The sequence below is a fragment of the Cricetulus griseus genome, chromosome 9 (genome assembly GCF_003668045.3).
Source record: "Cricetulus griseus strain 17A/GY chromosome 9, alternate assembly CriGri-PICRH-1.0, whole genome shotgun sequence".
Classification (NCBI taxonomy): Eukaryota; Metazoa; Chordata; class Mammalia; order Rodentia; family Cricetidae; genus Cricetulus; species Cricetulus griseus.
In genome coordinates, this window is record NC_048602.1 from 20,009,631 (window position 1) to 20,035,527 (window position 25,897).

The 25,897-nt window shown below is 40.8% G+C and overlaps 1 protein-coding gene across 1 annotated transcript; it reads left to right on the forward strand.

Moving 5' to 3' along the window:
* The first annotated feature begins 5,517 nt into the window (after window positions 1-5,517).
* LOC100756005 (zinc finger protein 420-like) lies at window positions 5,518-25,441 on the forward strand. Its single transcript, XM_035449143.1, is given in 6 exon segments — window positions 5,518-5,547; window positions 9,081-9,207; window positions 10,285-10,289; window positions 10,363-11,391; window positions 24,445-25,286; window positions 25,288-25,441. Coding segments are annotated over 6 exon segments (2,187 nt in total).
* The last annotated feature ends 456 nt before the right edge of the window (window positions 25,442-25,897 follow it).

Sequence of the window (25,897 nt, forward strand, 5' to 3'; positions counted from 1 at the left end):
ATATATCAGAAGTCATTTATAGTTCTGGGCTTCAAAGAGAGATATTGGTGACAGACTAGCCATAGTGGGACACCACAAGGGTGCTGACCAGACAGTTGTTGATCTGTCCTGGTAGCTCTCATCCAGTGTGCTTCATCAGGGGATTAGCATACAGTCTCTAGCAGGGTGGCAGGGTGGCACAGGTCGCCCATGTCTAGATGAGGTCATTGATGACTTTTCTTGCCCAATGGCTTACACAGTATAGTTTGGAACTTTGAATGCTATCATCAGAGCATCTGAGATATTTCTTATATGCTGTACTGGTCTTAGTGGCCTGCTATTTTCTCTTCCTCACCTTGTTGATATGTAAAGCACCAACTGATGCACAGGATGGGTTTTATGGCTTGTTTCAAAGATTGAGCTGAGCTCTCTCACTGGGCGTCTATCATTTCTGAAGTTGAGAACTGTATTTCTTACAATTTGGAACACGTTGCTACCTGACCTCTGTTAACTCCTTTAACTTAAATAGTTTCTTTCCTCCTTGTTCCGGGTAACAGTTGATGCACTGGGCTGAGTTAGTGTGGACAGATGTGGACACCTGTGTCTCTGTCCTGAGGAGATTGGAATCTTTCCAGTTTTCCTCATTTAATAAAATGTTGGCTTTACGTTTGTGCCTTCTAGTGTTTATAATGCTGAGTCATGTTTCTCCTATTAACAGATTCTTCAAATATTTGCTAATGGCAAATGTGATCATTTCCCCCAGGTGTTTGATGGCTATATTGACATGATTCTGTTCCTTCTTACAGTCTAGATATTTACTGTCTTTAATTGATAGATCTATACATGTTGGAACAGTTTTGTATCCCTCAGCATTGGAAGGCAATATTGGTGGTTTCTGAAACCTTTGAAGGGATGTCTACTGTTTGCAACAGTTTGCATTCCTGCCATTTCCTCAAATGTATTCCTGGGCATTTGGCTATATTTGAGGTTTATATTTTTGGGGGGATATTTACTATATAGCTGTCATTGTGAAAATTGGTTTGTATACAAGGCTAGCAGCAAATCACAGTTACAATTGCCTCTGTGGTTTCCCCCTACACGCCTCCTCTTTTTTTTTTCCCTTTGTTTCTTATTTTTATTTTATTTTATGTATACATTAGTTTTGGCAGCATGTATGTCTGTCTGCCTGGTGCCTCTGGAGGTCGTAAGAGGGCATTGGGTCCCCTGGGAGAAGCACTGAATCCCCTTCATGTTGGTCCTTGGATTTTAATCCAGGTAGTCTGGAAAGCAGTAGGTACTTGTAATTATTTCCACAGCTCTCCTCTTTCAATTAATTCCACAGCTCTCCTCTTTTAATTACTTCTACAGCTCTCCAGCCCCCAGTTTGTTTTTGTCGTGTTAGCCATTCTGGCTAGGGTGAGATGGAATATCAGCTGTGTTCTTTTTAATTCCGTCATGACTGAGAATTAGGAACACAGTAAATGGTATTTTGAGTGAGATCTGGAGACCTTTGAAGCTACTGAGAGTGGGTTGTTATTCTAATTTATTTCTCAACATGCTCATTATTGGTATACTCTAAACTGGTGGTTTGTACATGATAATTCTTTATATTTTAATACGACAAAGGCATTTGTCAAGTATAAAAGGTTTTGGTGCTGTCTTCAGGTGGGTTACATATGAATCACACCATTGTTGAAAAGGGTAGGTTAATGTTGTCCTTTCCTACTGTGTCCCTTTGTTTCTTTGTTTCTTTCAAATGTCTGTGGCTAGTCCTGTTATTATTATTGCTACCTGTCTATAGGTGGTTGTTCTGCATGCATGTCTGTGCACCACACATGTGCAGTGAGTGTGCCCACAGAGGCCAGTAGAGAGCATGGGATCCCTGGAACTAGAGTTACCGTTTTATGAGCTGTAATTTGGTTGCTGCTCTAGAACTCCAGTCCTCGGGAAGAACAGCCAGTGCTCCTAACCCACCAAGCCTCACTCCGTCCTCTCTAGCTAGTTTAAAACTCTACCTTAAATGTCACTGGGGACAAGGTGTATAAAGATATGGGAAAAAGAAGCTTTTGTTCCCTGTCTGCTTGCCCTCGCCTTGCTAGCACATCCATTCCTTCACTGGCATTGCAGCCTATGTCCTTAGGATTCCAGCATATACTGAAGACCAGCTGAGACATCCAGTCTTGTCAATGCTAAGTTAGATATTGCTCGATTAGCTGGATTGCAGCGTATAAATCTTGTAATAAATCCTATGTCTATATGTAGAGAGATTCATTCTATGAGTTGTGCTACTCTAGAGAACCCCGGTGAATAGGATAGGCCTCTCCTGTGTCCTCTGGTGTCTGCTGGGTAGGATGAGTGAGAAGCTGTTGAATTATGTCTGTTTCCTTCATCAGAGTTGAGCATCTCGCAACTGTTGCTTCATACTGTAGATGGCAGAGCTACAAAGGTGGCTTTCTTCTTATTGTCTGAATTTTGTTGATGATAGTATTAATGCCCTAATGTAGTTGTCATAATGCTTGTCCCAATGAGTATTATTTGAATTCTTAAGTGTACTTAATAAATACCCATGGTTGTTTCTGAGAGAATTTGGTATTTTGTTTACTTCGATTCTCTGAACACTTTCTCAACTATTGTTTAAAATTGGTCATTTAGGGGCTGGAGAGATGGCTCAGAGGTTAAGAGCACTGGCTGATCTTCCAGAGGTCCTGAGTTCAATTCCCAGCAACCACATGGTGGCTCACAACCATCTGTAATGAGATCTGGTGCCTTCTTCGGGTGTGCAAGCATGCATCTAGGCAGAGCACTGTAAATATAATAAACAAATAAATCTTTAAAAATTGATCATTGGCCGGGCGTTGGTGGTGCACACCTTTAATCCCAGCACTCGGGAGGCAGAGGCAGGTGGATGTCTGTGAGTTCGAGGCCAGCCTGATCTCCAGAGCGAGTGCCAGGATAGGCTCCAAAGCTACACAGAGAAACCCTGTCTCGAAAAACTAAATAAGTAAATAAATAAATAAATAAATTGATCATCGAGGAAACTTGGCTGCTGTTATTTCAATAAGATGGAAAAAGAGTAGGGAAGTTCCCCCGAAGCATGAGGGATGAACATAGCCCATTCCATGACCCGGTGTGATCAGATGGAATGAAGTTAGTTCCAAGTTTCGTCTCCTCTCCCATTGTCACTCTATAATATTTGAGCATTTGCTGGGTAAGAAACCATCCAAATGTACATTACCTTTCAAGAAAACTATTTGAGATGCTTATAAACACCAATGCTATACATATGTGTGTGTATATGCCATAGTTATGAAAACATTGTTTAGTAATAGTGTCCAGACATTCAGAATGACCCTTATGACACATGGATGAACATAGACATATGTTTGTGTGTGCAAATATGTCTCTCTAGCTATCTCTCTCTCTCTCTCTCTCTCTCTCTATATATATATATATATATATATGTGTGTGTGTGTATATTACATATTACAATGTATATATAATATATATATAATGTAATTACATAATATATATATAATATTAGATATTATATATAATTAATCTTCTAGGCATTTATTTTAATTTCACTTTCTCAGCTACCATTCTTGCTCTCTTAGTAATCATTCACTGTGTGCTTCTGACTTTCACAGCTTGTACTCTATACAATCTCTTTGTCATTTTTTTGTTGTTGTTTTTTGTTTTGTTTGTTTTCTGTTCCTGGAATCTCTTTCAGACAGTGTTTGCTTATTTCTGAATTATTAAGCATTTAATCATGTTTTCCAATAGTGCTGCTAGCATTTCAGTTTCTCCCAGAACGTCCTTGATCTAGTTTGGATTGATTTGTGTCTAGGGTGAGAGATTTGGGTCTAAGTCACTCGTCCACACTTGGATAGTAGGCCGTTTTCCCAGCACAGAGAGTTCAAAGCGCTCTCTCTTTTCGTGGGTTTGTTGGCATATTTAGCTTACATTACCTCTCTGGTATATGTTCATTTCTGTGTTCCCTGTTGTATTCAGTTTTCTACATGGTTCTGCATGTGCAGGGTTATGCCTTTGCCTTGTGCCTCTGAGTTATAATGTGTGGTCAGATCCTGTGACATCCCCAGGAATACTCTTTCTTAGAATTAATTTTGATACGCGTGACTTTTCTGTGTCCATGTGACTGTTTTCATTTCTACACTTGTGAAAAATATCAGTATTTGGATGATGGACATTGCATGGATTCCACTGATTGCTGTTAGTAATATTTTCACCATGTCTTTTTGTTAGTTAAAGTGTGTAGGTCCCTTTCCTGGTGTGCTCTTATTTTTCATTTTTTTCCTGAGTGCCTTAGGGATTTCTTCATAAAAGCAAAGTCATCAGCCGGCCGTTGGTGGCGCACGCCTTTAATTCCAGCACTCGGGAGGCAGAGACAGGTGGATCTCTGTGAGTTTGAGGCCAGCCTGGTCTACAGAGTGAGTGCCAGGATAGGCTCCAAAGCTTCACAGAGAAACCCTGTCTCAGAAAAAAAAAAAAGTCATCATTACTTAGGATTACTCATAGATCTTTTTGATGCAACCTAAATGGATTAAATTTCTAATTTACTTCTCAAGTTGTCATTATTGACATATAGGAAAACTAGTCATTTTGTGTGTTAGTTTTGTAGTTTTCAATAATAGTTAAAACACTTACCAGCATACTCCCTGAATTATATAAAGACTTTTTTGTGTGGTTGCATACTCATTAAAAAAGGAGTTTGGTGCCTTTCTCTCCCACTAGATTCTCCTTTTTCTTTTTATCTCATCCAGATGTCTCTGGTTCTCTTATGGCCCTGGATTAAGTACAACTGGAGAGCACGTGCATCTTTCTCTCCTTACAGTATTTTTTTTTTTCAGTGTACTGTTGACCTAGGTGTAGCATACGTGCCCTTTACATGTTGAGCCAGGTTGCATTTTTTACCGAGTACCTTTAGGAGTTTATCACAAAATTTTGTTGAACTGTGTCTTTTGGCATTTCCATTTCTGCTGAGATTTTCATATCACAACACTTTTATCTGCTTTTTTTAAAATATTGTACTTGGTAAAGTTACTATTATTATGTTTCTCCCTTCCTGTAAGAAACAGTGTTCTGCAGTTTTGTGTATTGGATGTGGTCTGCTACTCCTCAGCTCTCCTCTCTTCTCTACTTTATGTTAAATTTTCTTATTTCCTGTGACCTCACGGATGATTTCTGTCTGATTTTTCTAAGTATAATTTGCCTCTAGTTGTGATCCGAGGTGCTGCCTGAATGGATGAAGTGTTATTTGACAACTCTCTTCAAGAGCACTTCTCTATGAATTTGAGGAGCCAGTGTTTCTGAATGCAGTGATAGAGTTGACAGTTGTTTTCTTTCAGCGCTCTAAAGAGATCCTCCCGTGCTGTCCTCTCCATAGGAACGCTGACAAGACCTTTGGCACCGTCCGTAACAGAGTTGGATTTTATAGTTTTGACTCCTCAATGTGAAATGTCAAGAAGCGTTCCAGTCTTTGTTCCTGAGACAGAAACTCAGAGAAGAGCAGCAGGGAGAATGGCTGCTTCCCTGGTAAATGTGCCCCAGGTAGGTCATGTGTCTAGATTCATTTGACAATTGTTTTTCTGTTGAGACCAGTCATTCTTTTCATTCTCCACCTCTGGCAGTGTCATCTAAGGTGTTTATTTCATGTGTATTTTTTTTTCTTGTTCTTCTCTGGTAATCAAGATTAAATCTTTAAATCCTATCACATACATAGCACGCCCTTTTCCCATTGTATCTTCCCTCAATTATTACTGCAGGAACACAATTTTCATAGACTTAAGACTGCAATTCTGAAAGATTCCATTGCCAGTGATGAACAAAGAAATATACTGATGCCCAGTTCCTGCAGAAGATGGACCCGTGTCTTACATATTAGTGAAGATGGAAGGCCACACAGAGGTTACATTTCAGAGATGGTAAGGTACCCAGAACCAGGTATATGAAAATGGCCACAGAAATACCCACAACTTTTGGCTGCCGTCACCACGCAACTTAGGGAAAATGTTACAGATGGTTCTTCCCGCCAGCCTGGTCCTATAACCGCAATAGCCCCAAATGAACACTTGGAGACTTACATTAGTTATGAAACCGTTGGCCCATGACAAGGGCTTCTTATTGGCTAGCTCTGTCTTAATTATTAACCCAGTTCTATCAATTTATGTATTGCCACGAGGCTGTGGCTTAACTTGGTAATGCCCGGTATGGAGTTACTCCTACAGCAGCATGGCTGCTCTGGCAGGCTCCTGCCTACCTTTCCCAGAATCCTCCTCATCTCCTAGTCCCACTTATCTTCCTGTCTCTTTGGCTGAACAGTGTTTTATTCATTAGCCAATAGGAGAAACATCTACAGAAGGACATTCCCCATCAGGATAAGTAGAATGAGATGAGACTCCCTGTCTTGAATCCTAACACTAAATATTTCAGTACCCTAAAGAGCACAGGTGATGGAAAGAATATGTGGGTAGCTCCTACCATAAAATTGGTGTTTCTGTAAGGAGCTGCAGATTGCAGGACAGTGGATTCTCTCTTCGCTGTTCCATTTCACTCAGTGATGATGTACCTATGGGTGTGTTAACACCTGAAATCTATCGTCTCGCGAGAGGTTCTGCTCCTATCACGGTCTTGATCCCAATGTTCGGTGGTTAAGTTCCCAATAGACAGATGAGTATTTTCTCTTGGTCTTTTGTTTTATTTTTCAGACAGGGTATAAGCAGTGTCCCCACCTCTATATTAAACCATGTGGAGTATATTAATAAGAATTTTCTAGAGAGTATTGACTTTGTGCTGTGCATATGGCATCAATTTTCAAGCATAAACAAATAAATGTGGCTCTTAATGACCTCTCTCTCTCTCTCTCTCTCTCTCTCTCTCTCTCTCTCTCTCTCTTTGGCTTTTCAAGACAGCGTACCTCTGTTGCTTTGGAAGCTGTCCTGGAACTAGCTCTTGTAGACCAGGCTGGTGTCGAACTCACAGACATGTGCTTGCCTCTGCCTCCCGAGTGCTGGGATTAAAGGTGTGCACTACCACCGGCCGCCTCTTTTTTTTTCCATTCCCTGAAATTATGTATTATGCAGGTAGAGATTCAGAAGAAAGGTGGCAATGGAAAGATTTTCATTTCTTTGTTTAAAAATGTTTTTTTAATTTAATTATAGCAGTGTTTATCAGCATGTTTTTATCTGCATGCCTGTGTGATGCTCCATAGCCACAGTTCTGAGGCAGACATCAAACTCTTGACACTAGAATCAGTCACTGTAGTGAGAATTAAAGGTTTCTCCTCAGAGATAGCAAATAACTTTTACTTCTGAGCCATCTTTCCAGTCCTCACGTTTGTGGGTTATATTTCTGATTTGTAACCTGGCATTTTCTTTTTTTTAATGATTTATTTATTATTATTTATGTGCATTGGTGCTTTGCGTGCATGTACATATTTGTGAGGGTCCCAGATACACTGGAACTGGAGTTACAGACAGCTGTGAGCTGCCAGGTGGGTGCTAGGAATTGAACCTGAGTCCTCTGGAAGAACACCCGATGCTCTTAACCACTGAACCATCGCTCCAGCCCATAACCTGACATTTTCTATTTTTTGAAAAATAAAGGAATAATCATGATACTTAGCTGTGCAACTTAAAAACATAATTGAGCTCAAACACTGAAGAAAAGAATAAAGCTGAACTTATCAAATTTTCTTCTCTGTTTCTGGACTTTTACTTTTTGGCTTTTTGAGACAAGGTTTATCCATGTAGCCTTGCCCACCTGGAACATGCGCTGTGGACCAGGTTGGCCTCAAATTCACAGAGATCTACTTGCCTCTGCCTCCTGTGGAATTAAAGGCATGCACCACCACTACCTGGCTAAGATTCAAATTTTCAGTGGAGCCAAGTTCATGAGCAATGTTATAGTCAGAATTAATGAAGGGTTAGTATAGTTTAATTATTCTGTAGTGAGACCTTCATATGGAATATCTGAAATTGGTGTTCATCTGTGTTGGCTGTGTGGAGTTTTAGAAAATTTTAGATAATATTAATGTTGTCTGATGCTGCTTTTCTATTTCATGGTCGTCAAAATTCTCTCACGACATAACGTCACAAAGTATTTGATTCTATGTATTGTATGGAATGTTGCATGTATGCACTGTTGCTATACTGTTTTTTTAAAAAAAGCTATTTGACAATGAATTAATCCATAAATTCTGCATTCCGTATTCTTTGTTCTAGAAACAGTACAGCATTACACCTAGGCCTCAGCATCTGCCCTGAGTATTTAGATTAGAGCCATGGGAGGACCATCTGCAGACTGTAGCGATCCAGTGTCCATATTTGAACAAGGTAGATACGGAAGAGTAGATATGGAAACACAGTTGTGCTCAACATAACTTGGCCATCTGAGAGGAGATACTGCGATCCTGTTTGATTTCCTCACAGCCTTTGTAGAGTTACCTTCCTGCATCTAGACCTCAAATGTGTACCGTATATTCCCAAGTTTGCTTCACCAAGATAGAAAACACAACAGAGAGCATGACTGTTTTAGAAAGTGTCCTTTTAGCTAGGCGGTGGTGGTGAGCACCTTTAATACCAGCTCTCGGGAGCAGAGGCAGGTGGATCTATGTGAGTTTGAGACCAACCTGGTCTACAAAGTGAGTTCCAGGGGAGCCTCCAGAGCTATACAAACTCTGTCTCAAAAAACAAAAAACAAAAAGAAAAGAAAAGAAAAGGAAAGGAAAAGAAAAAAGAAAGTGCCTTTATTAAAATTAACTTTTATTTTATGTGTTTGAGTATACTTGCTTTAATGTATGAGAGAATGCTATTCCTGGAGAGTTCAGAAGAGAGCATTGGATCCGATGGAACCATAGTTGGAATCCGTTGTGTAGCACCATGTGGGTGCTGGGGACCTCTGAAAGAACAGCCCGTGCTCTTTATTTCTGAACCATCTCTCTAGCACCTCTAGAAAACTTTTGTCTTTGAATAATTGTCACACCTCATCTATTAGTGTCTCTAATGCTTTGGGTCTCTTTGACTTAGGAAAACTTTTTTTTTTTCCCCAGCAGCACATGGTAACTGGGTAATTTTCTATTACAGGATCCGTTGACATTCAGGGATGTGACTGTGGACCTGTCCCAGGAGGAGTGGGAATGTCTGGACTGTGCTCAGAGGGCTTTGTACATGGATGTGTTGCTGGAGAATTACAGCAATCTAGTCTTTGTAGGTGAGAATGCTCGTCATGTCCTAGTCCTCATCCAGTCTTTGTGTAAACTCCCTGAACTGCCTAGAGACAGCCAGAAATAGGGGAAATTCTGATAGTGAACATAACCTTTTTCCTTTTTTGAGTCAGGGTTTCTCTGTGTAGCTTTTGGAGCCTGTCCTGGCACGAACTCTATAGACCAGGCTGGCCTCGAACTCACAGAGATCCACCTGCCTCTGTCTCCCGAGTGCTAGGATTAAAGGCGTGTGCCACCATGCCCAGCTTTTTGTAGTTTTTAAGGAAAATTTTGAAGTTCAAAAAAAGCTGCATATTTAGGGCAAGGAAATGCACTGCTGTACACTTATTAATTGAAATATTTTGATTTACTATTAAATTTAAACTATCTACCTATTTCTGATTTTTTAAAAAATGGAGACTTTTTAAACTAAAGAGTTAGCCGGACAGTGGTGGCACATGCCTTTAATCCCAGCACTCAGGAGTCAGAGGCAGGCGGATCTCTGTGAGTTCGAGACCAGTCTGATCTACAAGAGCTAGTTCCAGGACAGCCTTCAAAGCCACAGAGAAACCCTGTCTTGAACAACCACCCCCCCCAAAAAAAAAGAAAAGAAAAGAAAATATATTTAAACTAAAGAGCTGTTGCTGGTAAGCATGTTGTTGTTTTTATTTATTTATTGTTTGACGTACGGTCTATAGTCCTGATACAGCATGATTTTAATCCTAGCAATAGGAATTGCTGAAGCAAGAGGACCTGGCGAGTTCCAGGCGAGACTGGTTTATATAGTGAGTTCCTAGCCAGTGAAGGCTACATAATGGACTCTGTCTCAAAAACATAAACAAGGAAATAGACACACATTTTTCCTATGATGCTTCAGAGAGCTCCTGTCTTAAAGTCCATTATTGCTTGATCACCCATTTCTGAAAGGCAAGCAGACTAGATAAGAATGAGAAGGCTATTACTGGTCCTTTCGCTTTGGTAGAGATCAGAGTGAGGGCTCTTCTGAGCTTACATTTAATGACAGTGAAGCACAGAGCCTCTGCTGAGAACTGTGTGCCTAAGAATTGCTAGCTTACTTGTCTTAGAGAACGTGAGGAAGAGCTATTGAATCTGTTACTTATGCATTAATTCCTAATACCCATGATTGTGCTAACTTTCCAGAGAACCATCGTATATGTGGAAATTATGAAAAATTCCTGGATCAAGGCTCAGAGCATATTGCCCGTCATCATCATGTGACTATCCCAGAGATTTCTTGTAAATGTAATGAACTGGGCAAAATGACTCATGAATCCTTCCGATCTACACCTTATGACACAGGCGATACTCCAGAAAACTATAATAAGTTCATGTGTGGCAGCCACAAGAATGCTGCTTCTGAGTCATCAGTCATAGAAAGACATAAAAGTGGGGACTCTGGAGAAGAACCTTGCAAATTTAAAGACTGTGGAAACGGTTTAAATTTGTTTCCTATCAGTCAAAATCAAAGGTTCCCCTCAAGCCTCAGTATACACCAGAAAAATCATTCTGCAGAGAAACCCCACAAATGTAAAGCCTGTGGCAAGTGCTTTTATCACTTGTATCAGGTTAAATACCATTTCAAAACCCATACGGGAGAGAGAGCTTACAAATGCAGTGAGTGCCACAAACGCTTCAGTCAGCTGACACACCTAAGAAGCCATCAGACAATTCATACAGGGGAGAAACATTACAAGTGCGATGAATGTGACAAAAGCTTCAGCCGCCTGACGTACCTAAGAACGCATCAGAGAATTCACACAGGAGAGAAACCTTACAGATGCAATGAGTGTGAGAAGTGCTTCATCCAGAAAGCCCAGCTTACAATCCATCAGAGAATTCACACGGGAGAAAAGCCTTACAAATGCAGTGAATGTGGCAAATCCTTCACGTGTTGCTCTGGTCTTAGAAAACACCAGCGAATCCATACGGGGGAGAAACCTTACAAATGCGGCGAGTGTAAGAAGTCCTTTGCCAGTGGCTCAGATCTAAGACGACATCAGAAGATTCACACTGGGGAGAAACCTTACAAGTGCAGTCAATGCGACAAATGCTTTATTCAGAAAGTCCAACTTAGAATACATGAGAGAATTCATTCGGGAGAGGAACCTTACAAATGCAGGGAGTGCGTCAAAGCCTTCACCCACCTGTCAGGTCTAAGGAAACATCAGAAAGTTCACTGTAGGGAAGGAAAGTTTCCATTAATAAATAATGTGGCAAGTGCTTTGTCCGAGTTCTGTTCTTAGGGACCACTGCAGGCTCCCCATTAGAGAATCATAAACATGAGAAACCTCCAAAATCCTGTAAGTCATGTTCAAATCTTAGAAAACATCAAGAGTTTATACTGAGGGAAAATTTTTCCAATGTGGTGATGTAGGGAAATTTTCATTAAGACTGTCTACCTTTTCAACCTCAAATACGTCATAATGAAGTCAAAATGGAAAAGCCTAAAAAATATGCTGTTGTGTAACCATTTCCTGGAGACTGAAATGTTCCATCCTGAAGGACAGCAGATTAAGGCAGGAAATAAAAATTCCCAAATAACTCAGGAAGTCCCTGAAACTGACAGGATTTGCTTTGCTTAACTTCCATGAAGCAACTCGGGTCACGCATGCTATTTAGAAAAGGCTTTGACAAACTGAACCACCAAAACAGGATGCCCTTCAACCTGTAGACATACCTGCAGGTGTACAGTGTGCTCCAGGTGTCCAGTGTTCATAAGCTGTATTCCGTGCTGGGTTTGCATTTCCTGATGGCAGCTGTCTTTGAGTCCTTTTTCTTCCTGTAAGCATCTCTTTTCCCATGTTTCAGTGAGTATCCCCAATAAAGCTCATTGGTTCAACAAGATAGACTTCAGTGGCATCCATACTTGCTTCTGCAGTCAGTTCCCATTTTGGGTGAGTAGATGCATGTGTAAGTTATGTCTTCCCAGGAAAAGTCTCTCATATAACATGTGCTGAACCCTTTAATTTTTTTCTTCTATCTCGTACACCAGAAAATTAATATTAAAGAGAAAGCATTTGACCAACTAAATCAGGGAAGATTGTGTGTGTTCCCTGTTCCAAGCTTACTGTCATAGTAGTACCTGGTCTTGTTAAAAGTGCTCAACACAGAGGACAGACTTAGGGAGCTCAGAGAGAAGGCTGCTCTCTTTCTTGCATTGATGGAGAAGAGAGTGGGAGGTCTACAGTGATACACATGAAAACACGGTTGCAAAACTGTCAGTGACAGACATCCAAACTGGCCTGTGTCCATGCATGACTCTGAAACATGCTTAGAACCCATGATTCAAAGACCAGTGACTCTCAGTACCCTGTGGGCAAATACTGAATGCCATAGTCCTTTCCCATGTCCTGCTGTACGTTAGAAATTCCACTCTTTAAGTCCCAAAAAGCGAATTGAATTTCAATTTATTTTTCTAAACCCTTTACATAATGCTAACGTTGTAGATATACCAGGAAAGTTATGATATAAAACTCAAGCAAAGGTATTAATAAGGATTTATATTCAGCTTAAGTGCATGTGTGACTCTAGTCATACAAATAAGGAGAAACTACAAAGCTTTAAAGAGATAACCTATGAACAAGACAACATGTACATGTTCATGTACAGTTTAGAATTCCTGTAGGGTGTGCTGGAAGATCATTTGGTAGCACTGAAAAAAGTTGGTCAAGTATTTAGTCTAATACCAAAACACTATTAGAATACTAATACTTGTGATGGCTATTCTTAGTTGTCAACTTGTCTACATCTGTAATCAACTAAAACATAAAAATGGAGGGGGATGGCCAGGCGTTGGTGGCTCATGCCTTTAATCCCAGTACTCGGGAGGCAGATACTGGTCGATCTCTGTGAGTTCGAGGCCAGCCTGGTCTACTGAGCGAGTGCCAGGATAGGCTCCAAGCTACACAGAGAAACCTGGTCTCAAAACACCAAAAGAAAAGGGGGGGAGCACACCTGTGAGAGATTTTCGCTTAATTTGAAGTTCTAAGATCCACTTATCATCCAGACCTTTGAGGTGGGGCCACACACCTCTAATCTGGCTCAAGCCTTCTGCTGGAAGCCTACAAGAGGTCATGGAAAAAGGAAGCTGTTGCTTGTTTGCTTGCTTTTACCTTGCTAGCAAGTCCATTGCTTCACTGCCGCGAGAGCCTCCTGCTTCGGGATTCTGGCATTTACTGAGGACCAGCCTAGACATCCAGCCTTGGGACCAAACAATTACTGGATTCTTGGACCTTTTGTACGCAGGTAGCCATGGTAGGAGTGGCTGGAACAAAGTTGCGAGAGGGAGAGAGATTGATTCATTCTCTAAAGTTCTGTTCTAGCAAAGGGTCAACTCTGCCTCCATCTTGTAGTAGTACTTGTCAAATAATGAGTCTCTCACATGGTACTGGTTTTGAAGGGTTCATGGGGAGGCTTGGCATTATGTGGCAGAGTCAGAGGTTCCCCGAGGAGAGACAGTATTGATGAATGTGCAGCCCAGTTGCAGTGGAAACTCCAGCATATTGGAATTGCCAGGATCATGGGATGGCTGTCAAAGACAATGGCAGGTAGTGAGCCTCTGAAACAAGTGTATTCTGTTCAGGGCATAGTTAGAAAAGGAAAGTACTCATGGTCTTGGTCCTAGAAGATCATGAGTTCCAGATGTCAAACAAAGAGATAGTTATACTATTGGGTATTGGCTTGAATTTGATTTTATGATAATTATACCACAGCTCCTGCATCTTTGAAAAAGACATATAAGTACATTGTGGTGGTTTGAAATTAAGGGGCCCCCAAAGGGAGTTGTGGCCTTGTTAGAGGACGTTTGTCACTTCCTGTGAAGGCGGGTTTTGAGGTCTTATATATCCTCGAACCACACCAAGTCAGACACACCACTTCCTGTTGCCTGCAAGCCAAGATGTAGGCCACTCAGTTACTTCTCCAGCACCATGTCTGCCTACATGCCACCATGTAACACCATGATGACAATGGACTAAACCTCTGAAAACATAAGCCACCCTAATTAAATTTTTCCCTTTATAAGAGTTGCCATGATCATGCTATCTCTTCACAGCAATAGAAACCCTGACTATGACAAAAGTTGGTAGCAGAGACTGAGGTATTGCTTTGACAGACCTGACCATGTCTTTGAAGGAATCTGCACCTTGGGAGTTGGAAACTTTACATGCTGCTTAATAGGCCATCCTAGTGGGAGCCTGAAAGACTTGAGTACTGAGTGATTTGAACTGTTGTAGGAGACTGGCTCAAAAGGTTTCAGAGCAGAAGAATTGTAATATGTTGCCTAGATCATTCTTGTGGTATTTTGGTGAAGGTGGTGGCTGCTTTTTGCCCTTCTCCAGAGAGTCTGCCTGAGGTTCACGTGACGAGATTTGGATTGATTCCATTGGCAGAGAAAAATCTCAGAACAGCCCAGTATAGACTCCGTCAAGTGGATATTAGTAGTAACTCTAATGAAGATATATAATGAACAGGGGCAAGAAAATGAAATTTGAGGAGAAATGGGTTGGACTTAAGTCCTGTGCTTAAGGAGATAAACAGATCTAAATCTCTTAATGGAATAAAGGGCCTGGCAGTGGTGGTGCACGCCTTTAGTCCCAGCACTTGGGAGTCAGAAGCAGGTGGGTCTCTGTGAGTTCAAGACAAGCCTGGTCTACAAGAGCTAGTTCCAGGATAGCCTCCAAAGCCACAGAGAAACCATGTCTTGAAAAAGGTAGTGGTGTCCTCAGGGCAAGATCCTACCCAGATAAGTTTCCAACTTGTAAAGAGGAATTTAAAGAAAAGCTTATAGCCAGGTGATGTGGTGGTTCATGTCCATAAACTCAGCACTTTGGAGGTAGAGGTTGGCAGGTCTTTGTGTTTGAGGCCTGTCTGGTCTACAGAGCAAGTTCCAGAATAGCCAAACTTAGGCAGTGAAGGAAACTATCAAAAACAGAAAGCTAGAGGAGATGAAATTGAATGAGGGAGCCATGTTCCGGCCCCAGCAAGCAGCAGAACTTGGCAGCTTTGGCTGTATGGCCCTTGCTTCAAGCATACAAGAAAGGCATTATGGAACCTTCCTTCAAGACTAAGGAAAGGTGCTGAGACCAGGCATGTGTTAGGGGTGTCCCTGAATAGAGGTCTAGTGAGGCTATTGGTTGAAACTGGGAAGGAGAAGCCCGGATATTGCCTTAGGGACCCCAATATGTTGGAGATGCCAGAGCTGAGGCATACTGCTAAGGAGAGCTGCTAACAGGGAATGGAACCAGCCCAAGAGAAATAAGTGTGTTGCAGTCAACAAGGCTGAAGGGAGTTGGAGATCTGAAGAGAGTTTTGACGTCAGACATAGTGATGCAGAGTTTGGAGTCTGCCCAGCTGATGTTTGGATTGACAGGGTGTGTGGTAAAATGACACAGCACCGAGTTCAGTCTTAAAATAAGCCATGTTTCTCAATGTAAGATGAGACAGCATGGATGCTGATCTTTTGGGAAAACCATGAATTGTAACATTATAATTACACTTGACTGAGATGAAAAATGAAAATGCTTTGTCTCTTGAGTCATGATGAAGCGTAGAAAGCTTATGTACCATTTTATGCACAGTTATGGTAAGTCAGCACATAGCATTTGTGTATTAATGATATAGATGACAATGTCAATTTTTCATATCAAGACATTGGCATGTCTATGTTACAATGAATAGAACTCAGTAATACTGGGGACGGTTTCATTTTGCTATTGGACTAAACTATCCTCCAACTATTTTTAACTACAAAAAAGAGAGGTTTGAAAATAGAGAAAGAGCTATTTGTGGTGGGACATGCTTTTCTGTTGTTGTTTTTGTTTGGCTGTTTTTCTGAAGCAGGGACTCTATTTAGTCTTGGCTGTCTGAGAACTAGCTATGCAGACCAGGCAGGCCTCGAACTCAGAGATCCTTCTGCTTCTGCCTCTGCCTTCCAAGTGCTGTGCTTAAATGAGTACATTATGGTGCATGGCAGGGCATGCTTTTAATCCTATCATTGGAGAGGTTGAGGCAAGAGGATCATCAAGAGTTCCAAGCAACACTGGAAAATACATGTTAAGTCCCTGGCCAAATAAGGCCAGGTTCTCTGTGTGACTCTGTCTCAAAAATATAATACCTAAGAAAATAGTGACGAGACTGGAGAGATGACTCAGCGGTTAAGAGCATTGGCTTCTCTTCCAGAGGTCTTGAGTTCAACTCCCAGCAACCAAATGGTGGCTCACAACCATCTATAAGGTGATCTGGTGCCCTCTTCAGGCCTGCAGGAATACAAGCAGGCAAAATACTATATACATAATGAATAAATCTTAAAAAAAGAAAATAGTGAAATATTCTGTGTATGACCCTTCAAGGAGCTCCTTTCCCAAAGTGTACTATTGCATCAGCGTCTGTTTATCTCACCTTCTCCTTAGAGGCTATAGCTATGGCTTGTGATTTGAGCCAAGTGCGTTTTAGGCTTGAGGATAAGAATTTAGGGCGTTGCTGGGCATTGGTGGTGCACGTCTTTAATCCCAGCACTTGGAAGTCAGAGGCAGGCAGATCTCTGTGAGTTCGAGGCCAGCCTGGACTCCAGACCGAGTGCCAGGATAGGCTGCAAAGCTACACAGAGAAACCCTGTCTCGAAAAACCAAAAAATAAAAATAAAATAAAAAATTAGGGTGTTTGTTGTCTTTTGCTGTGCATTTTTACCCAGGAGGCTGGTATCCCAAGATGAGAAGTCAGGCTGGAGAACTTGTGTCTGAAGAGCTCAGAACCCAGGGAGGGGTGCAGGGCAGATCCAGCTCTGGTCTAGGCTGCAGCAAACGCGGGGAGGCTGTGCAGAGCGGGTCCAGGGCGGCCTGAGCCAGAGAGAGAGGAGGGGACACCTGCCAGATCTGAGTAGCTTAGAAGAAACCTAACAGAAAGGTGGACTTGGAAAACTAAAGAGGTACAGCGCGGGTGATTGGTGGGTTTAGGCGATCACCCAGCCGGAAGGGGCGTATTGGGCGGGGCCGGGGATCCCCACCAAGGAGCCCCGCTGCAGGGACAGGAAATCCCTCCATTCCCGGTTGGACCTGGGGACCCGCGCGCTGCAGAGCCGGGTGCGGAGGACGCGGCGGGTCCGCGGGGACCTGAGCCCTCGGGATCCGCGGTGTCCGCGCTCGCGGGGCGGCCTGGGAAAGTCAGCAGTCAGCAGCGCAGTGGCGGGAACCGCAGCCCGGCGGCCCTGGAAGCTCCCAGGTCAGAGGAGCTGCGGGGCTGGGACCCGGGAGGGAGGGAGGAGCGGGCTGTGCTCCCGAGCTGCTCACAAGGACCCCGTCAGCTCCCGCCGGCTGCCCGTGGGGTGGAGGAGGCGGCGGCTCAGCTCGTCCCCTGCGGCCAGGTGCGCTCGTTTCCACCCCACGAGCTGGGTGCTGCCCCGGGCGCCGGGCGCACCCCTTAAAAGTGTCCGTCTGTCCCGGTCTCTCTGGCTCCTGGTTTGCTCTCTGACCGCTCTCTGTCTGGGGTCTCCGTCTCTCCCGTCCCCATCCGAGACGGCCTTTGCTCTTTTGCTCGCCCTCCTCCCCAGGGACCTCTCCCCCTAGACCTGTTGCCCATGGCGAGGTCTCTTAGCGGCCAGGGGCGCAGCCAGAGCTGCCCAGTTTCCACCGCTTTATCCTCAGACACAGCTCTCAGTGTTGTGTTGTTGGCGTCTTTCCATTGATGGTGGGTTTCAGATGCCATGAAGCGGGCATTACTGTGTGTTGCTGTATTTTAGGCGTCACTTACCTTAAGGTTGGCAGACCCTAAGGTTGTCATAAAATAATTCTTGTAATAATTTAGGACAGCATTTGCTTTGTCTGTTGTTTGCAAACAGGTTATCTTTCTTATGGTGGTAATTCTAGAGCTCCTGCAATTTAAATTATTCCATGCTTTCTGAAACCCCCGTTTTACCATTCATTGCCTCTTCAAAACATGTCCTTTGTATCCGATTTCATGTTTGGTTTGTGACATATTAATTATGCAGATAGATTTCAAGAAATCACTGAAGGAAAATATAAATACGTACTCTCTTGTTATTATTTGTTTCCTTTTAAAGATAGTGTGCAGTGTATTCCATTCCTTTATAAACTTGACTACTAGTTTCTCCTGGTTTTCTCTTTGTCTTGTTAGGTGTTCACAAAACTACACACTGACTTGCCTGGTTGCAGCAGTGAGTTGCATTCCCACTGACACTGTGGTTGGTATTGGTTTTTATGGTTTTGGCAATTTCATTGATCTTGTGTTTGATCAATTTCACTCCCGTGTTTGTTCAATTTCACTCCCGATCCCCCAGGTCATAATGCTTTCTCACACCTGCATATTCACACTTTTAAAAAGTACTGAGTCCATGACAGTCATATGTGCCTAGGCTACATCTCTCAAGAATACTGACTCTGCCTTTTCCAAGACCAACAGTTGCTTAGAGTGTGTCAGGCAGTGGTGTGATGATCACTTTTACCTTGCTGGGTATTAAGCTTGGTTAATATTGTGCAGGATTTTTGCATGCAGGTACAGCTTCTGTGGAGCTAGTCGTGCAATGACACTCAAGTGATAGATGTGGAGACCAGATGAGCTGTGCCTGTGCTATAATTTCATCAGAACCCTGAATACTTTGCAACCATGAACACACGGTTCATATCACAGCAGCAGCAGTCCATGGGGGAAAGACACCATTCAGCGGGACTGTTGTAGCAGCCCCAGCAGACATCGCAGCGACCCTGGAACTTCCCAGGTGACAGAAGCTGCGGTGCTGGGAGCAGGCAGGAACAGGTCCAAGGATGTTATCCATTCTGTGCTGCTGCTCATCAGAACATGGAGTCTTACATTTGCTATGGATTTGGTAATGTTACTAGTAAATTTTAGATCAAGAGAAATTATCCTGTTTTCAATTCACCTTATGATTGCCAGGACATTTACAGAAGCACAGTCTGCTAGAGAATTTGCATTACATGTCTGCAAACATGGTGCTCTTTGCTATTTCGACAATTCTAAAGCTCCTGGAATTTAAATTTGTCCATGCTGTCTTTCTTGTTTTACGATTGGCCTAATCAAGAGTGGCCTTTCCCCATGACATCTAGTCATTCCCTGAGAACTTTTTAGATATGAGTCGCAGAAGATACCACTGCAGGTTTTATGGAATCAGCAAGTATATTTTTGTAAGTTTTATGGGTATGGTCCTAAACTATCATATTTACTAAGCAAATTTTTTTCTCCAGTATATTTTGCATCTGAGCGTTATCATAAAATCTTTTGACGTTTGTCTGTGACATCTCTTTCTAGTGTTATTTTCATATTCTAAAGCTTTTATTCATGGAGCTTTTATTCATGATTAGTTTGCTCATATTTTTGTGGGTAAAAGGAGGGTTGGTAATTTTCTTCTAGTTAGAAATGGTATTCTGCTGGTTTGTGTGTTGAAAATAATCCTGTCCTTCCAAGCTCTCCTATTCATCTATCCGTTTGAAAAATGCCTTATTTCCTGGGTTGCCATTGCTTATTTAAATCTGATTTTTCTATGTAAACTTTGCCTCTAATTATGATCTGCAATGAAGCTTGAGCAGATGATTTCTGTCATTTTATAACCTTCTGCATATGCCCTTCCTTCTCCATGCATTTTAAGAGCCCATGTTTCTGGGTACAATGATAAGGTTCATAGTCATTTTCTTTAAGCACATTAAATGTATTCTTCCACGTTTTCCTGGTGGTAGAAATGTTTACAAGATACCAGGTATCTTTGACTTTGGGGAATCTTTTTATATGGTGTGGCATTGACTATAACAGAGTTGTATTATTTTCAGATTTCTATTTTTGACAACAGGATGTGAAATTTCAACAGGAATTCCAGTATTTTTTTTGTTTTTTTTCTGAGAACTCAGAGAAGAGCAACAAGAACAATGGATGTTTCTGTGGCAAATGCTCCCCAGGTCAGTGTCATGTTCACATTTCTCTGAAAATTGTTTTTATTATTGAAAATATTCAAAATTTTAATTCTGTACCACTGGCAATGTTATTGACAGTATTTATTTTTGCTTTATTTATCTGTTTTTCCTTTTCTTTTCTTTTTTTTTTTTTTTTAGACAGGGTTTTTCCTGTGGCTGTGGAGGCTGTCCTGCAACAAGCTTTTGTAGACCAGGCTGGGTCTTGAACTCACAGAGATCCACCTGCCTCTGCTTCCAGAGTTCTGGGATTAAGGGCATGCACCACCACCACCACCTGGCTCAGTTTTTTATTTTCTTACATATAAGGTTATGTCTTTAAATCTTTCAACTATGTATCTGAGACTTGACCCATTGTATTTTCTCTTGGTTTTATAATATGAGGCTATGAAATTCTATGTACTTTAGACTTGAAGTCTAAAATACAAGCTGTAGTAATGACATTCAAGTAAAATATCAATGGCCATTTTGTACAATTTTGTACACAGAATGTCCCTGTGTTCTTTTGTAACAGCGGTGAAGGGTGGTCTGTGCCACATAGTTCCATTTCTGGAATTGACAGTTTTCCAGAAACAGTCTTATGGATATGGACATGGCAATACATGGACCTTTTCAAAGACACCAGTGAGCAGTTTATATTATAGAAAAGTAGAATTAGAAGAGACTCACTGTCTAGAGCCCTAATGATAAATATTTTAGCACCCTAGGAAGCACAGATAATGGAAGTAATAGGTGGGTCTCTTGCTAGAAAGTTGGAACTGTCTGTGAGGAGATGAAGTTTGTAGTATTCTGGTTTCTCTTTTTGCAATAATGTGTCACACAGTGATATGGGGTTTGTTGACACTTGTAATGTATGACTCTCAGGAGAGATTCTGTTCATAGGTCAATGGGTAGCTCTCTTTAGAAAATTCTTACTTTTTCTTTATCTTTTCTTTCATTTTTCACAAGGGGCATGAGCACTTTTGTTTCCTCATTTATATGGCATTATGTGGGATATATTAATAAGAATTTTCCGGAGAGTACTGACTTGTTGGTACACATAAGCCATAAACATTGTCCCTCTTAATTACTTTACTCTTTTCTTTTGGAGGAAGAAGGCCCTCTCTAGCTCATGTTTTTCCTGTTGCTGAATGTTTCTTTTACACAGGGAGAAATTCTGAAGCATTGTGTCAATGTTTCTATTTTTTCTTTATAATCATATTTTATTTACGTATATGAATGTTTGCTTGCATATTTCTATCGACAGTGTATGATTCATTAGGCTGCTGGATTCCTGAGGTCAGCACCAAACCCTTGACACTGTAGTCAGACATTGTATTGTCACATATACCTTGTTTTTACACACACACACATACACACACAGAGAGAAAGAGAGAGAGAGAGAGAGAGAGAGAGAGAGAGAGAGAGAGAGAGAGAGAGAGAATTATTCAGTGGTGGAATTCATGAAATTGTTATTTTCAGTATTGATTGTGTCAACTTTTAGAAAACTTCAAATAACGTTAATGTTGTCTAATTCTACTTCTCTGCTTACTTCCTGGTTTAAATATTCCTCATGAAATAGCTTCACAAATAATTCATTCTATGTGCTATATGGAGCATTGGATATATGCAATGATTTCACATTGCTTACTCTCAAGAAAATCTGAATTTAATTCATCCATAGATTCTGCATTCCATATCCTACCTCTTTGTTCTACACAGGGTACAGATTGTACCTAGGCCTCAGGATCTGAACTGAGCATTTTGGAATACAGTCATGTGAACCCAGCTTCAGACAGCATTGATCTAGTGTCCATATTTAAGCACGGTCAACAGGTGTACAACATCAAAGCATACTTTTACTCATTATAACTTTAACATCACAGATGTGACAATGAGATTCTGTTTGATATCAGCACATATTTCATAAGGTACATTTCTGCATGTAGACCTCAAATATGTAGGTTATATTCCCTAAAAGTTTGCTGGTTGCAAGAAATTATGTCATCATGTTTTCATACAGATGGAAAGTACAATAGATTCTGAATAGCTGACTTAGAAAGGATCTTTTATTAAAATTAAATTGTAATTTTATTTTATGTATTTCCATATATTTTCCAAAATGTATGTGCACTGTATATGACTCCTGCCTATAAGGTGCATCACTGGATCTCATGGATCTGAAAGTAATTTCTGTTTTGTAGTGCCATGAGCGTGCTGGGAATTAATCTACCTTTTCAAGGACATTAAGACATTCCAGACTGCAAACCAGAGAAACAGTTTTCAAATTGGTGATTATGGCAAATCTTCTCTCTGCTACTTAGGTCTTAGAAAATATCAGAAAATTAATGGATGAGAGAGTCCCAGGGATGTAAGCCATGTATTATGTCTTCCTGTACATTGTCTTTGAAACATCAACAATGCAGCACTTCTAGAAAAGTTTTGTCTGTTAAAAGGTGCCATGCCTCATCTATATCACAAACATCTCTCTAATTCATTAGGTCTGTTTTAGGCAAGAAATCATTTTGTGCAGCAGTGCATGGTAATTAGGTAATTTTCCATTGCAGGGTCTGTTATCATTCAGGGATGTGTCTGTGGACTTCTCACAGGAGGAATGGGAATGTCTAGACTGTGCTCAGAGGGCTTTGTACATGGATGTGATGCTGGAGAATTACAGCAATCTACTTTTTGTGGGTAAGAGTTCCCTTCTCTTAGGATTCTTGATTCATTGTTTTTATTTCTGTACTTTTGTGTATCTGTAAACTCTCTGAAACTAGAAAATCCCAGAAATGTGCGTAATATTGGTTACCAACAAAACTTTTTATTGGTGCTTCATTTACATTTTTTGTGTTCTATAGAAGAGTAAATAATGCTTTGTTTTCTGTGATCTCTTTAGCCCTCCTAAAAGAACATTTCAAAGTCAAAGAATATTGAATCATCAGGACATGGAAATATATTGTAGTACTTATCATAATTAGAATGTTTTAATTTTGTTACTGAATATAACTATTCACCTATTTCTTATTATAAGCAATGCAGAAGGTTTTTCCAGGAAGGGCTGTTTGTTATGAGAATGCTGTTGTGTTTATTTATTTATTTTTGAGATATGATTGCTATGTTAATAATGGCACAGAGTTGGCTGCTTCCAACAGCCTCCATACAAAGGCAGGAGCTTAGATATACCTTGTCTTTATATACTATGCTTTTGACACCCATGTGAGGCCTGCCTTTTTTAGAAAACAAATGATGGAGTTGTTGGGGGCATGATGGAGAGGCAGGGAGAGGGAAGAGGAAGAGAGGAGGGAAGGGATCCGGCAGTCAGCATGTCAAATAAGTGAAAAAAAATGGGAAAAAAGAATGAGTAGGCTCTTATTTGTCCCTGTGGTTTGATATAGATCAGATTGGAGATTCTTTTGAGCATCCATTTCATGATTGTGAAACAGAAGTTTCCTTTTTTCTGAGTGGTATCCCTGAAAGTTACGAGTCTATATGTCATAGAAAACCTAAGAAACATCAGGTGTTGAATCAGTTATTCTTGCATTAATTGCTCTTCTTCACATCTATACTAATTTTTCAGAGAACCAGCGGATATATGGTAAATGTGAGAAGCTCTTGCACCAAGGCACAAGACATTTTATCCATTATCATGAGAATATTCAAGAGAAGTCTTTTACATGTAATGAGTCTGGCAAAGAGATTCATGAATCCTGCCAATGTACACCTTATGACACAAGAGATACTGCTGAAAATTACAAGAACTACAGATTTGATAAACACAGAGATGCCTCTAATGAAGCCTTAAACCTCAAGAGATACAAAATTGGGAATGCTGAGGAAGAACCTTGCAAATACTATGGAAACTTTTTATATTTGTATTCCATCATTGACCAAAATCAAAGAACTCACACAGGAAAGGAAGACTACAAAAATATGAAGTATGATGCATCTTTTGATTCTAATAGAGAAATCAAACTGAAAAAAACTGGTTGCAGAAAGCATCCATATGGATGCATACAATGTGGTGAATTCTTCAAGAGTCACTCAAGCCTTATTATGCTTCAGAGATCCCATACTAGAGAGAAACCCTATAAATGTACAAAATGTAGTATATCCTTTCTGCAAATTTCACAACTCAAAGTACATGATAATATTTGTTATAGAGAAAATCAGTACAAATGTACAGAATATGGTAAGTGCTTTTATTATTTATCAAAGTTTCAAAGACATTTCGGCATCCACATAGAAGACAATTCTTACAAACATAGAGAAAGTGACAAATCTTTTATTGAGAAATGCAATCTTACATATTATCAGAGAATCCACACAGGAGAGAAACCTTACAAATGTAGTGAATGTGACAAATCTTTTTCCAAGAAAGACCATCTTAGAACTCATGAGACAATCCACACAGGAGACAGACCTTTCAAATGTAGTGAATGTGATAAATCTTTTACTGAGAAGTCCCATCTTACAGTTCATCAGAGAATCCACACAGGAGAGAAACCTTACAAATGTAGTGAATGTGACAAATCTTTTTCCAGGAAATACCATCTGAGAACTCATGAGAGAATCCACACAGGAGAGAAACCTTACAAATGTACTGAATGTGACAAATCCTTTTGCAGGACAGATGAACTAAGAATTCATCAGAGAATCCACACAGGGGAGAAATCTCACAAATGTAGTGAATGTGACAAATACTTAACCACAAAACACAGTCTTAGAATTCATCAGAGAACCCACACAGGAGAGAAACCTTACAAATGTAGTGAATGTGACCAATCTTTTTCCAGGAAAGACCATCTGAGAACCCATGAGAGAATCCACACAGGAGAGAAACCTTACAAATGTACTGAATGTTGCAAATCTTTTTCCAGGAAATACCATCTGAGAACTCATGAGAGAATCCACACAGGAGAGAAACCTTACAAATGTACTGAATGTGACAAATCCTTTTGCAGGACAGATGAACTGAGAATTCATCAGAGAATCCACACCAGAGAGAAATGTCACAAATGTAGTGAATGTAACAAATACTTAACCACAAAACACAATCTTAGACTTCATCTGAGAATCCACACAGGAGAGAAACCTTACAAATGTAGTGAATGTGACAAATCTTTTTCCCAGAAATGTCTTCTTATAGCTCATCAGAGAATACACAGGAGAGAAACCTTACAAATGTTGTGAATGTAACAAATCATTTACCAGAAAAGGCCATCTTAGAACTCATCAGACAATACATATGTTAGATGACATTTATAAATGCTACAAGCTTGTGAAATCCTTTACTGTTGTTTCCAAATCTTAGAATATGTTCTGGAATATTTCTGCATACTGTGCAAAGTGAGTTTTAAGAATATCAACCTTGCTTAAGTGGGCGGAACCCACAACTATTGACATGAAGTGGCCATAGACTACGAAGGAGTATGAAGACTGGTAGACTCACAGGAAGGAGTAGTGAGTCACTTGAATATTTGAGCTCTTCTGGCTTGAGATTCTTGAAGAGACCCTCTCTTGCTGGGTCTTTGGCAAAAAGGAAGGTAATTTGGTTGCTTATTGACCTCTCTGAAATAGCAGGTTTTCACCCCAGCATCTGACTCCCCAGTCATCTTAGAATACATTAGAGAATTCATTAGGAGAGAAATCTTACAAGTGTGTTTAGCTTGTTTGTGTGTGTGTGTGTGTGTGTGTGTGTGTGTGTGTGTGTGTGTGTGTTTCTCTGAAGAGACACCTTCACCATTGCAATGCTTCTAAAGGAAAACAT